Source organism: Schistocerca americana, chromosome 2 (assembly GCF_021461395.2).
Source record: "Schistocerca americana isolate TAMUIC-IGC-003095 chromosome 2, iqSchAmer2.1, whole genome shotgun sequence".
Taxonomy (NCBI): Eukaryota; Metazoa; Arthropoda; class Insecta; order Orthoptera; family Acrididae; genus Schistocerca; species Schistocerca americana.
In genome coordinates, this window is record NC_060120.1 from 203,901,898 (window position 1) to 203,914,978 (window position 13,081).

Sequence of the window (13,081 nt, forward strand, 5' to 3'; positions counted from 1 at the left end):
CCAGAAATAAAAACAAAGACAGACATAATTAAAGTTAAACAAATTCAAGTAGAATATTGTAAACAACTAACAGGTGGTTTAAGACCACAATGGACAAGGATCCTGGTGGCGAAAGTGAATCGAGGACTCTGGCCCTAAAAATGTGTATAACGCAATCTGAATTGTTCTGATGCTGAGCAGACTTTGATCGATGATCTACAGAAGTCTCGATAGGTGCAGCTGAGAGCAAGTGGCGATTGGGATTTGTACACCCAGACAAGGCTGGAGCCGCAGTACTTTGCCCTGTTTGCTTCGTGCTGCGATGTAACTTGCAGCTGGCGAGTCGCATGCGGCAGAGGCGAGGCGTAAGGCGGCACCTGTGAGTCGATCGCGGCCACGAAAGAAATGCAAAAATCTCACGATCTAGCGATCAGGCAGACGGATCGCAATTTACTCTCTACCACAGTAGATTTCAGTGTGTGACACACTCATTCGCTGGTCGTACCAAGGACCAATTTGGCTCACTTAAATAAGTGTGCCCTCGGCAAACGAGTAGTCCGAAATGTTTGAAGTCACACTGTCAGTGCAGTAAGGCTCCCCAGTCTATCTACTCGTAAGTGAAGTCAGTCTTAGGACAGGGCCCAAGTACCAACCACACATGCCAGAGCTTCGACCAGAAGTTCGTTCCAGACTGAAGTCCAGAACCAGAGTGCCTCGCACCTCTCCCAGAGAAAAAAATTCCGTTTTTCCGCGAAGTGCACGAACGACACCGCCTTCACCCCGTCTTGAGCCTATCACAGGGCTTTAGAGGCGCTAAATCTCTCCTCCTACACGACAGCATAAACTCATGTCGAACCAGCAGCGCAAGAGTTAAGAAACTTGCGTCTCTGGAAAAAAAAAAAAAAGAAACTGCCAATTGCTTGCCTTTTTAACTTTTCACGGAAGGAGAAGATGTTTTTCTCCGAAGTCACGTCGCTTCCTGTGGCAGCAAGCCAACAGATACAATCTGAAATATCTTTATCTAAATCGCCTGTGCCTTGGAGTATGTTAGTCCTACCTATGTGGTGTAATAAAGATTCTGTCTCTCAACGTTTTTTACGACGCCAGAGTTTCTTCTATGACCGAGGCGGCCAATTTAAGAGGGTCACAGGCCTATTTGCGGTATCGGCGAACACAAAAACTTGTACATTTTTATTAGGCATGGCACAGCACACAAAGCCTGGACTACAATTCAACTGTGTAGAAGCGTCGCTTCAGTTCATCGTCCCAGCCCAGCCTTCGGCTGGCGCCAATGCAGGTATAACGGCATTGTCCTGCTGGAGACCTGTCTCAACTACAGGCTGCTCCGTTTGCCATGTACGGCTGTGGGCCCATCTGGCAAGATTTACTGAGGGGAGGACTGGCCGCCACTTGCTTTCAACTTCCAACATGCCGTTTCTATGAACTAAGAACCATAAAAATACCTCATGCTTTTAGCGCCCTACCAGGCTCTATCAACGCCTGCTCAGGCCGTTAACTTTCTAGAGTCTCACTCAAGTTACGTAACGTTGTAACAAAATCTGTATGGAAAATAGGTGAGAGAGTAACTTTTCCTCTCTCAATTTGTTTACCCTTCGTCTTCATGGCGGCTTGAACTCTGCTTGGGACACTATCATTGAGGTGTCTGAATGTCTGTGGAGGAATCGGAGCCCATTCTTCCTCAAGCGCAGAAACCAGAAAAGGTACTGGTGTTGCACTCCAGTGTCTGGAACAAAGGAAAGTTCCTAACTCATTCCAGATGGGTTCCACTGGGCCGAGGTCGCGAACCTGGGCAAGCCAGTCCATTTCAGGGATGTTATTGCCCACAAACTGTTGCCTCACGGATGCTGCTTGACGACACGGTGCATTGTCATGCTGAAACACACAATGATACTCTCTTAACTCTTCTACTGTACGCAGTACACAATGGTGAGAAACGTGTTCATGCTCTTCCGCATTTACCGTTTTCTTAGGTGCAAAAAAGAGACCATATCGCAGCCACAAAAAACTCTCATACTGTAAGACCACCTTGTATGTACTACACTGTTGGCGCTATGCATGATGCCAGGTAACTTCCTCCTGGCATCCACCAATCCCAAAAACCCTTCCATCGGATTTCCACAATGTGTAGCGTGATTCACCACAGCGAAACACTCGTTCCAGTCATCCACTCTCCAGTGGTGTCGCTCTTTACACCACCTCAAACGTCGATCAGCGTTGACCTCGGACTTATGAAGAGCTGCTGACCCATTGTACCCCATTCTTCTTAAGTCCCTATGCACAGACATTATGCTAGCTGGAGTACTGGTACCATTTTGGAAGTCACGAGCGACTGTGTCCAATGATTACACGCGATTTTTGACAACCACCCTCGACAATATTCGATGGTCCGTGACTGTCAGTACATGAGGTCTCCTTGGTCTTGGTTTAGCTGTGGTGGTTCCTTCGCGTTTCCACTTCACAATCACATCGCCAACGGTGGACACTGGAAGCTTTAGAATGGTTGAAATGTCCCTGATGGATTTGTTACACAGATGATAGTCAATCACTAGTCCACGTTCGAAGCCATTAAGCTTTCCTAACCGGTCTACCCTGCTATTACTAATTCTCTACTGAGAACACAATACAGTAGTGGAAATCAGTATGAAGGTATGGAAAATTGTAGGACAATTAATATATTCGGTTGGAATAGTCGTGCGCAGTTTACATGCAATAGTATGAGAATCAGTACATCGACAAACGCAGTCAAATGGTATCGCATTTGATGTCACTAGTACTGTATATAACAAGACTTCAACGATTCATGTAGCAGAGGGTCGAATTCAGTATAAAGCCAGTCAGTTCTATACGGTGTTAGTGTTTATTTACTAGGTTTTACTGCAGATAGGGAACATACATTACTAATGACAGTGCGTGTTACGTACATAAACCACGAATGCGACAAGGCCACGGGGAAATCTGTTAGAATGCGCTGAATAAAAACACGAAACGGTGCGTAGAAGAATGTGGGACACTCTAATAGTGAAATCACCAAGAAGTTGAAACGTTCATTTACAGTGATTGGTAATTTCGTTAGTTTTGGCGCATGATATGGACAGAACGGAAAAGATGTGCAAAGTAGAAAATTATCTGAGGCACCGAAAAGTTAATTTTGCTCAAAGAAATGGCTGCAAACCGTTATTCTTCTCAGCTTGTTGCTGGTTTAGAGTTGCAACTGCCAGACGTGTACGACAGATTCGGTCAGATGCGTTTGAGAAACGACTGCAGAAACCTGCTCTACCACTCAAACATAAACAAGCTAGATTGGAGTTTGCTGAAAAACGTATGTCATTGACTTCACAATGGGATAAAGAGCTCTTCAGTGATGAGGAGAAGTTTAAGTTAAATGTGCTGGATGGATTTCAGTATAATTGGCGTGATATGACAACAGAGCAGCAGGCACGAATGAACAGAAATTTTGGGGGGGTCGAAGATTTGAGATATGGACAGACTTCAGCGATAAAAGCAAATTAAGCATTGCTTGGCTGGCGACTAGAATGCATTATAAAATGTACACTAAGACGCTAGAAACAGAACTGATAAGCGTGTATGAGGACCTATGGGACGAAAGTCCCATATTTCAAGAAGATAACGCATCTGCGCATGTTTTAGCTACAACCAAAACGTGGTTTGAAGATACAAATATCGATGTCTTGCCCTGGCCTGCACGTAGCCCGGATTTGAACCCCACAGAAAATTTTCTGGAGTGCCTGCAAGGCGTGTTTATCGCAGTGGAAGGCAACTTCATGCCGTATGTGAGCTGAAAAGAGCGATACGAGAAGAGTGTGAGACAATTTCATTGCAAGAACCATAAACTCCAACAAAATCAACGGCGAAGAGAACTTTTGAGATAATTAGGAAGAACAGAATTCGTACAAAGTACTGAAATTGCAGTAACACAACAGGACAGTTAGTGCCTTTATACCAATTTCCATCCAGGAAATGCAAACACCTTATTTTGTTACTCGTGTTATGAACGAACTATGTAATTCCGTACCGAGCGAGGTGGCGCAGTGGCTAGCACACTGGACTCGCATCCGGGAGGACGACGGTTCAACCCCGCATCCGACCATCCTGATTTAGGTTTTCCGTGATTTCCCTAAATTGCCCCAGGCCAATGCCGGGATGGTTCCTTTGAAAGGGCACGGCCGACTTCCTTCCCCGTCCTTCCGAAATCCGATGAGATCGATGACTTCGCTGTATGGTCTCCTTCTAAACAGCCCTCCCCCCCCCCCCCCCCTCTCACAGGATATGAGATATATATGTAATTCTGTCACCATTATTTGTCTTACATGTATCTACTACACTACTGGCCATTGCTACACCACCAAAATGACGTGCTACAGACGCGAAATTTAACCGACAGGAAGAAGATGCTGTGATATGCAAATGATTAGCTTTTCAGAGCATTCACACAAGGTAGGCGCCCGTGGCGACACCTACAACGTGCTGACATGAGGAAAGTTTCCAACCGATTTCTCATACACAAACAGCAGTTGACCGGCGTTGCCTGGTGAAACGTTGTTGTGATGCCTCGTGTAAGGAGGAGAAATGCGTACCGTCACTTTTCCGCCTTTGATAAAGGTCGGATTGTAGCATATCGCGAATGCGGTTAATCGTATGGCGGCGTTGGTCGAGATCCAATGACTGTTAGCAGAACATGGAATCGGTGGGTTCAGGAGGGTAATACGGAACGCCGTGTCGGATACCAACGGCCTCGTATCACTAGCAGTCGAGAAAGGCATCTTATCCACATGGCTGTAACGGATCGTGCAGCCACTTCTCGATCCCTGAGTCAACTGATGGGGACGTTTGCAAGACAACAACCATCTGCACGAACAGTTCGACGACGTTTGCAGCAGCAGGGGCTATCAGCTCGGAGACCATGGCTGCGGTTACCCTTGACGCTGCATCACAGACAGGAGCGCCTGTGATAGTGTACTCAACGACGAACCTGGGTGAACGAATGGCAAAACGTCATTTTTTCGGATGAATCCAGGTTCTGTTTACAGCATCATGATGGGCGCGTCCGTGGTTGGCGACATCGCGGTGAACGCACATTGGAAGCGTGTATTCGTCATCGCCATACTGGCGTATCACCCGGCGTGATGGTATGGGGTGCCATTGGTTACACGTCTCGGTCACCTCTTGTTCGCATTGACTGCACTTTGAACAGTGGACGTTACATTTCAGATGTGTTATGACCCGTGGCTCTACCCCTCAATCGATCCCTGCGAAAACCTATATTTCAGCAGGATAATGCACGACCGCATGATGCAAGTCCTGTTCTGGATACAGAAAATATTAGACTGCTGCCCTGACCAGCACATTCTCCAGATCTCTCACCAACTGAAAACGTCTGGCCGAACAACTGCGTCGTCACAATACGCCATTAACTGTGGTATCGTGTTGAAGCTGCATGGGCAGCTGTACCTGTACACGCCATCCAAGCTCTGTTTGACTCAATGCCCAGGCGTATCAAGGCCGTTATTACGGCTAGAGGTGGTTGTTGTGGGTACCGTTTTCTCGGGATCTACGCACCCAAATTGCGTGAAAATGTAATCACATGTCAGTTATCGTTTAATAGATTTGTCCAAGGAATACCCACGTATCATGTGCATTTCTTCTTGGTGTAGCAATTTTAATGGCCAGTAGTGTATTTTCATAATAAATTCGATGCATGTAAGCTTAAGATATTTTACTTTTTACTTTCGTAGAGACCCCGCCCTTATACTGATTTCGACTACTGTATCCTTGCGTCGTTTTATTGTGTCGGTTCCGCCTCTCGTGACATTGAGTGGTCGTTTCCACCTTTTACGTAGGGGTGTCCGGATACTTGTGATCAAATGATGTACTGTTTTGACCTGTGGACACGGAAACTTCTCGGACACAACGTGCACCAAAGGCCAAACAAAAATTATGTAAAGCCTTCTCCCCAGGATACGGCTGCCAGTCCGAGATAACGAGGTGGACAACGAGGTGGAGGCGTCTGGAGCCGCTGGAGACGGCGGGGCAGACGAGGGCGCCGAGGTGGCCCGCGTGCGCTCCGCCATCTTGCCGTACGCTGACGCAGACGTCGACGCCGCGCTGCAGGCGGCAGACGTCGCGCTGGACGCGGGGAGCGGCGTGCGAGCCGCGAGGCTGCTGCACCACCGGCACGTCGTTGACGACCTGGACATCGACGCCAGGGCTTCTGGTAATCTACCACTGTGCATTTGAGAATATAAGCGGGGATCCAGTTCTAACAGTTCGCGCCTATTTGTTCCATAGGGATTTTCTTTATTTATTCATCAGCTTCCATGGGTCTATGTGAGCCCATGCTGCTTTCTCATGGAATGAAAGAGTACTTAGCTTATTGAATGCTGATAAGAATATTTATAAACAAAAAATTAAAGAATTAATAAAACGAGACAAAATTATGAGAAATTATACGAATAAATACCATTACAGAAAAAAGTTCTGAACTACTGCTAAGAATTCCTGTACAGAACAGCAAGAGTGTGTCACAAAGACACTTGGATTTGAATACCTGGAGATCATCACCTATTTCTCTTAGTTATGCTGGAAGGCTATAGAAATGAGACCTGTTGAGTAGCGTACACCTTTCCGTACAGTGCTTCTGAAGGTGTTATCCAAGTGCGTACCGTTTCTGCGTCTAGTGTTGACTGATCGAATGAATGTTGCAGTCGATATTGTCAACAACAAATTACATAAAGCAGTATACGTACATGAACAGCGGAGTTAGAATTCCGATACGCCTGAACAACGGCTTACGCGAAGTTCGCGAACTGACACCGCATATCAGCCTGACAGTACTTTTGTGGGCGAAGAATATTCTCCGTGAATGCTCAGAGTTGCCGCAACATACACCGACAGACCAAAGCGATATGACCACAGCCTACTGCGTCGTTGTATGCTGCCTCGAGACCTTGCTGGTACGTGATGCGGTAACAAAATGTAAACGGATCAGACACGGACGGGGAATCACCCTAGCCAAAACATGGGCTGCAAATGGGGAAATCCTTTGAGTTAAGCGCCTTTAACAACTGGCGGATTATTATTACGCGGAGACTGTGAATTAATATCTCGAAAATGGCGAAACTGGTCGAATGTTCACGTGCTACTGTCGTGAGCATCTACGCAAAGAGGTAGGACAGTGAAACTACCACTAGGAGCTAAATGATTGGAAGTCCACGACTCTTCACAGAATATGGGGTTCGGAGACTTGTCTGCTCTGTAAATTATGATAGACAGTGATCTGTGGCAGCTCTGGCGAAAGAGCACAGTGCTGGTCCACGCACAAGTGTTTCGGAACTCACCGCTCATCGTGCATTGTTGAACGTGGAGCTCCACAGCAGACCACCCCAACGTGTTCACATGTTGACCAAACGACATCGACAATTACGATTTCAGTGGGGATGGGGCCATCGGGATTCGACCGTCGATCACCGGAAACGGGTCAGCTCTTTGGGTGAATCACATTTTTGCTTCACTAGGTCGACGGTCGTCTCCACAAACGCCGTCATCGAGGCGAAAGGCGGTTCGAAACGTGCAGAGCGCCACGGATGCATGTTTTTGGGAGCAGTATAATGCTATGGAAGACATTATCCAGCGCTTCATGGGGCCTGTGGTAGTAATCGTACACACAACGACAACTGCGAGCCACCTGCATCCCTTCACGTTTGGCCGGCCGAAGTGGCCGTGCGGTTAAAGGCGCTGCAGTCTGGAACCGCAAGACCGCTACGGTCGCAGGTTCGCATCCTGCCTCGGGCATGGATGTTTGTGATGTCCTTAGGTTAGTTAGGTTTAACTAGTTCTAAGTTCTAGGGGACTAATGACCTCAGCAGTTGAGTCCCATAGTGCTCAGAGCCATTTGAACCATTTGAACCCTTCACGTTTGATGTCTTCCGCGAGGGCGACTTCATCTTTCAGTAGTATAATTGTCCGTGTCTCGGAACCAGAACCGTCAAACAGTGATTTGAGGAACATTATAGTGAATTCACATTGATGTCTCGGCGACCAAATTTGCCTTATGTAAATCCCATCTGGGTCGCTATTGGGCGCCATCACTGCGTACGCAGATGAGCGGCACGTAATTTAAGTGAATTACAAGGCCAGTCAACAGACGTCTAATGCCACACACCTCCAAAAACCTACCACAAACTTTCTAATCCGTGGTAGACAGAATCAGTTATGTATTTCGTTCCAAACAAGCTATTAAGCAGGTCGTCATAATGTTTTGGTTCATTAACGTATAACAGCATACGAGATAATAGACTATATGTAAACAATATAAGACGCCTTCGCCTTTTTGTGTGACAGACAGTGGTGATCACCAGCCTGACAGAGGTCTGATATCTTGACCAGTGAAGATATCAGCATTCAGTTCATGCACAGTGGGTACCTCAAAAGTAACTGTACACATTTCGTGAGTGTAATGCATGCATCAAAATAAGACTAAAACGTTAAATAACATTTTGTCTGAAATTGCTTTATTTCCGAGTTATGATGCATAATATGATTTGTGGTAGGCATTACATCATTGTTGTTGAGAACATCCTGGAAATAGTAAATGAAGATCCGACCATAAGTACCCGCCTTAAAAGTGCCACCGTAGCGGTTCCTCAACAGTAAGGCGCCATTTTCACCAGCAGACAGGAGCTCACACCTGACGTCAGAATTTCAGTCAGTGGTTACTCGAGCGCCATGCTGCTGATCCACTGTTCGGTCGTCGGGTATCGTCTACAGATGAGAGCCTCTTTACCGTGCGGGTAGCGTGAATGGTCATAACACGCACGTGTGGACGTATGATATTTCTAGTAAGAGGATATAAACGTAATTTGGCAGTGAACATTTGGTGCGATGTAGCGGATAATCAGTTACTCGGACCACATATTATTCCTCAGCATGCGGCGGAGCGGATTGGTCTCTCATTATCCTTTAAACAACCAGTCCAGCTACCTGGATAGGTTTCAGGTTGTCTGACCGTTGACTCTGCGATGGTAGATACTGCAAAAGCAGCTTTGATGAAACTTTGACTACATACTTAAGACACGAAGGCCACATAACTCCAGTCCACGAGCAGTGACTGAAAGTTAAAGTATCGAGCGTTTGGAATATTTGCATGACTCATTTAAAACAAAGTCTAAAATTTCCTTTAAGTTGGTTTATTGTCTTTAAAACTCGGAAAATGGCTATCAAGTCCGTATTTAATATCTCAGCATCAATTAAGCAATGTCATTGACTGTCTCTGTTACAAGTTCATACCCGATAGCAGCCAGAAGATATTTAGTCCGACTGGATATTTTGAACGTCCTAAACAGTCACTGATCCATGACCACTTGCGAGCTAACCCATTCAGTCGTTCAGTAGATTCGTGCAAAGAAGAGCTTGCCATAATGTCTCGTAATCTGCCCGAAACACGCCACGCGGAGTTTTTGTATGATATGAAATGTTCACACGCAGTCGCCGTCACGAGAACCGATCAAACACGCGAATTTCTTAATTTTGATACAAATCTGATCAGCGCGATAGGTATTTACCAGAAGAAGGCTCCCGAGCGAGCATCTCGACTCACAGATCAGAGGCATCAAGGCCTACTCAAACGCGCGGGAAGTGCTGAATTCCGACTGGCTAGTATGTTAAGCAACCAGTCATATCATCCCGGGCACTTCTATACTCACGGTATTCTAACGTCAGCCAATCAGATTACCACAAGTAATCTAGACTAGGAATCTCGTAATTCCGAAGCTAAATAAAATTCAATGAAAACAGAATGCGATTCCTTTCCATAAAATAAATTACTGGTAAATTTAATACCCAACGCCCCTTCTGGCTGCCTTTTAGAAAATCAAGCTCCCTCGGACATAAGTCACAAATTCCACAATTACACAACAACTTTCTGATGCAGACATTTACATAGTTTTAATAAAATATCACATCCTCACTTTATGAATATCCTCCATTCACTCTCTCAGTCCCTCCAAAAAACCCACACAACCAAAACACGATGAAATGATAATAATTTTTCAAAGTCAGAAATCTGTGGTAATGAAACTAAGGAAAATTCCAGAAAATTAGATTATTATGTGCACCTGTCCTCTTGGTTGTGGTTTCAATTGATACTGTAGATGAATTCATTACAGTCCTTCACTCTATTTATCAACGCCAGCACGCTTATTAAGTGTTCTAGGTAAAAATTTATATCTCCAAAAGTACTGAAGTTATTGATTTGAAATTTTAACCGTATGGTTGTGTTATCAATAGAATTTGGTATGCTAAGTATGAAAAAGATCGATTAATGTTTAATAGTATTTCTTCAGATTCATAGAGAGTATATTTGACGTCTTGTACTCACTGGCCCAGTAGCCAGCGTCAGCTGTGACAGCATGAGAACCAAAATCCGTTCTTCTCCCGGCTCCACGACAAGCTACGCTTTCAATGCAAGATGACAACTTACAATAATTTGCCTGAATGGCAGAGTGCATCGAAAGCTTTTGGAACAAGAATTGGGTCGTATGCTTCATGATGTCCCACTCGCTACACGAACCAACTCGTGGTTCACTCACAACGGTGCCCCCGCACATTTCAGTCGGGAGGCAAAATCTCAGTACTGCTTATTCCGATTAGTGGACAGGTCTTACGGGAGCAGTTGCTTCGCCCGCCGGCTCTTCGGATCTTAACCGCCTTGGCTTCTACCTTTGGGACCATCTCAAGGAGCTCGTGTGTGATGTTGCAATTGAGAATGTGGCACAACGGCAGCAGCGAACTGTAAATGATTGTGCAACTGTGCAGAAAGAGATGAACGGAGCGTGCAACATTTCGAGAGAGGTAAGACGTCGACCACGTCACTGTCTTCGTCTACATGGGCACCATTTTGAACTTGTACGGTACGTAGCCGTATTGAATTTGTGGCTTTCTGAGAAGAATTAATTTTGTTTTGCTTTTTATGGGGCACTTGTGATCCCTGTTCTGTTGCATATCTTGGAAAAAAAATCAGTTTCAGACAAAATTTTGTTTAATATTTTACTCTTATTTTGGTTCATACATTACACTCACGAAATGGATACAGTTATTTTTTAATCACCCTGTACATTGACTGCGATATGGAGTCGGTGCAGAAGTTCGTATCGTTTTAAAAATACCATGATTTTATTTTATTAGAACAAAATGCACTACATTACGTTACAAAACAACACACAGTAACAGGACGCACTACTCAGTGATTTAATTACCAGCTTTGTAAACGACCAGCTGCCAGTTTTCAAGTAGGACTCTGTGCTTCTCCTGAAGTTGTTGCTTTGAGTTGAGGGAATCTGTAATCCTGTTCTTAAGAGAAACTTCAAAATGGAACGCTAGTCCCTAATTGGTGTTATTCACATATTTTTATGGGTGTCACTGAACACGTGTTGTACTTGTGTAACCAATAAATACAAATGGTGGACAATGGTCGTGTAATTGCATTCCATAATTTGTGGCAATTCCTGAGATGTTTGGCGAGGATTATTGCGAAGCAACTGATTTAGGTGGTTTTCATCACAAAGAGAAGGTGTCCCAGAAAGTGGTTCATCATACGAATGGAATTTTCATTCTTGGAAACGAGAAAACTAAATCGGTGACATTTTCTCAGCAAATATTTCTCTTCCGTAGATATCACAAATTCTTCTCGTGGCCTCTGTAGTAATAGATCCACGATTAAACTCGAAGAGTAAAATGTGTCGGGATTGTTTATTTTCCTCTACTTGACGCTCTATATTGATGAGCCTTGAAAATGGCCAATAACATGCAAACCACTGTTTCCAATATTCAAACGCCAAATTGAAGAAATACAAATGACTAACGAAAAATGAAGCCTTCGTAATAAAGTGTTGTCAGAGCAATGAAGAATGAAACGGACTTACGCAATGAGCCAATACTTCAAAACAAAAAATTCCATCTACCGTCAGTCCTAAGACTGACTATTTGATTGGCTTGGGACAGTAAAATTTCGCTTCTGCAAGACGTCCGCGTCGCACACAGTATGCACTGCACTTTGTTACAGTTAAGCGTTAGTCATTCTCTTGTCAGTAGCACTTGTGACATCTGCAAAGATATAAATTTTTGAGTCATCTGTTGTGCTTAGTGGCAGATCAGTGCACCAACGTACCCAGAACAGGACCCTGTGACACTCTCACTTTACACGGCCGCAGTCAAGATCAAACATGTTCTCTGTTGACACTGGAGGACAGACTTCGCACTTTACTTCACTAACACTCTGTCGCTAACGCCCATCCCCTATACCAGATAACGTAACTGAAAGACATAGTTTATGTTCCACCTCAAAGTCTTACTTACGACCACGTTAAGGTGTAATATATCAAAACATTTTCGAAGTAGTGCTACTGCTTTACAGTGAGGTGACAGAAATCATTGGATGCCTCTTAACAAAGTGTCAGATCTCCTTTTGCCCGGCGTAGGGCAAAACTTCGACGTGGCACGGACTCAAAAAGTCGTAAGTCGTCTGCAGAAGTATTGAGCCATGCTTCTCTATAGCTGTCCGTAATTGCGAAAGTGGTGATGGCGAAGGATCTTGTGTACGAACTGCCCTCTCGATTATGTCCCATAAACGTTCGTTTGGATTCATGTAGGGCGATCTGTATGGCCAGATCATTCGCTAGAATTGTCCGGATTGTTCTTGAAACCATCCGTAAACAATATTGTGGCCCTGTGGCATGGCGGATTGTTATCTATAAAAATTCCATTTTTGTTTCGGACCATAAAGTCCATGAATGACTGCAAATGGTCTCCAAGTTGTCGAACACAACTATTTCCAGTCAATGATCGATTCAGTTGGACCATAGAACCCATTCCATTCCTTATAAACGCAGCCTACACCATTATTGGACAACTAACATGTTACCCAGTGCTTTGTTGACAACTTGGATCCATGGGTTCATGGGATCTGCGCCACACTCAAACACTATCATCAGTTCTTACCAGCTGAAAACTGGAGTCATCTGACTAGAACACGCTTTTCCAGTCGTGTAGGGTCCTCCAACCGATATGG

The 13,081-nt window shown here is 44.9% G+C and overlaps 1 protein-coding gene across 1 annotated transcript in view; it reads left to right on the forward strand.

Moving 5' to 3' along the window:
• LOC124593878 overlaps window positions 1-13,081 on the forward strand; it is a 256,554-nt gene that overhangs the window by 225,103 nt on the left and 18,370 nt on the right. Inside the window, exon 5 of the mRNA XM_047132225.1 lies at window positions 5,976-6,232. Within this exon, the coding sequence (XP_046988181.1) occupies window positions 5,976-6,232 (257 nt within the window). The remainder of the gene's footprint in view (window positions 1-5,975; window positions 6,233-13,081) is intronic.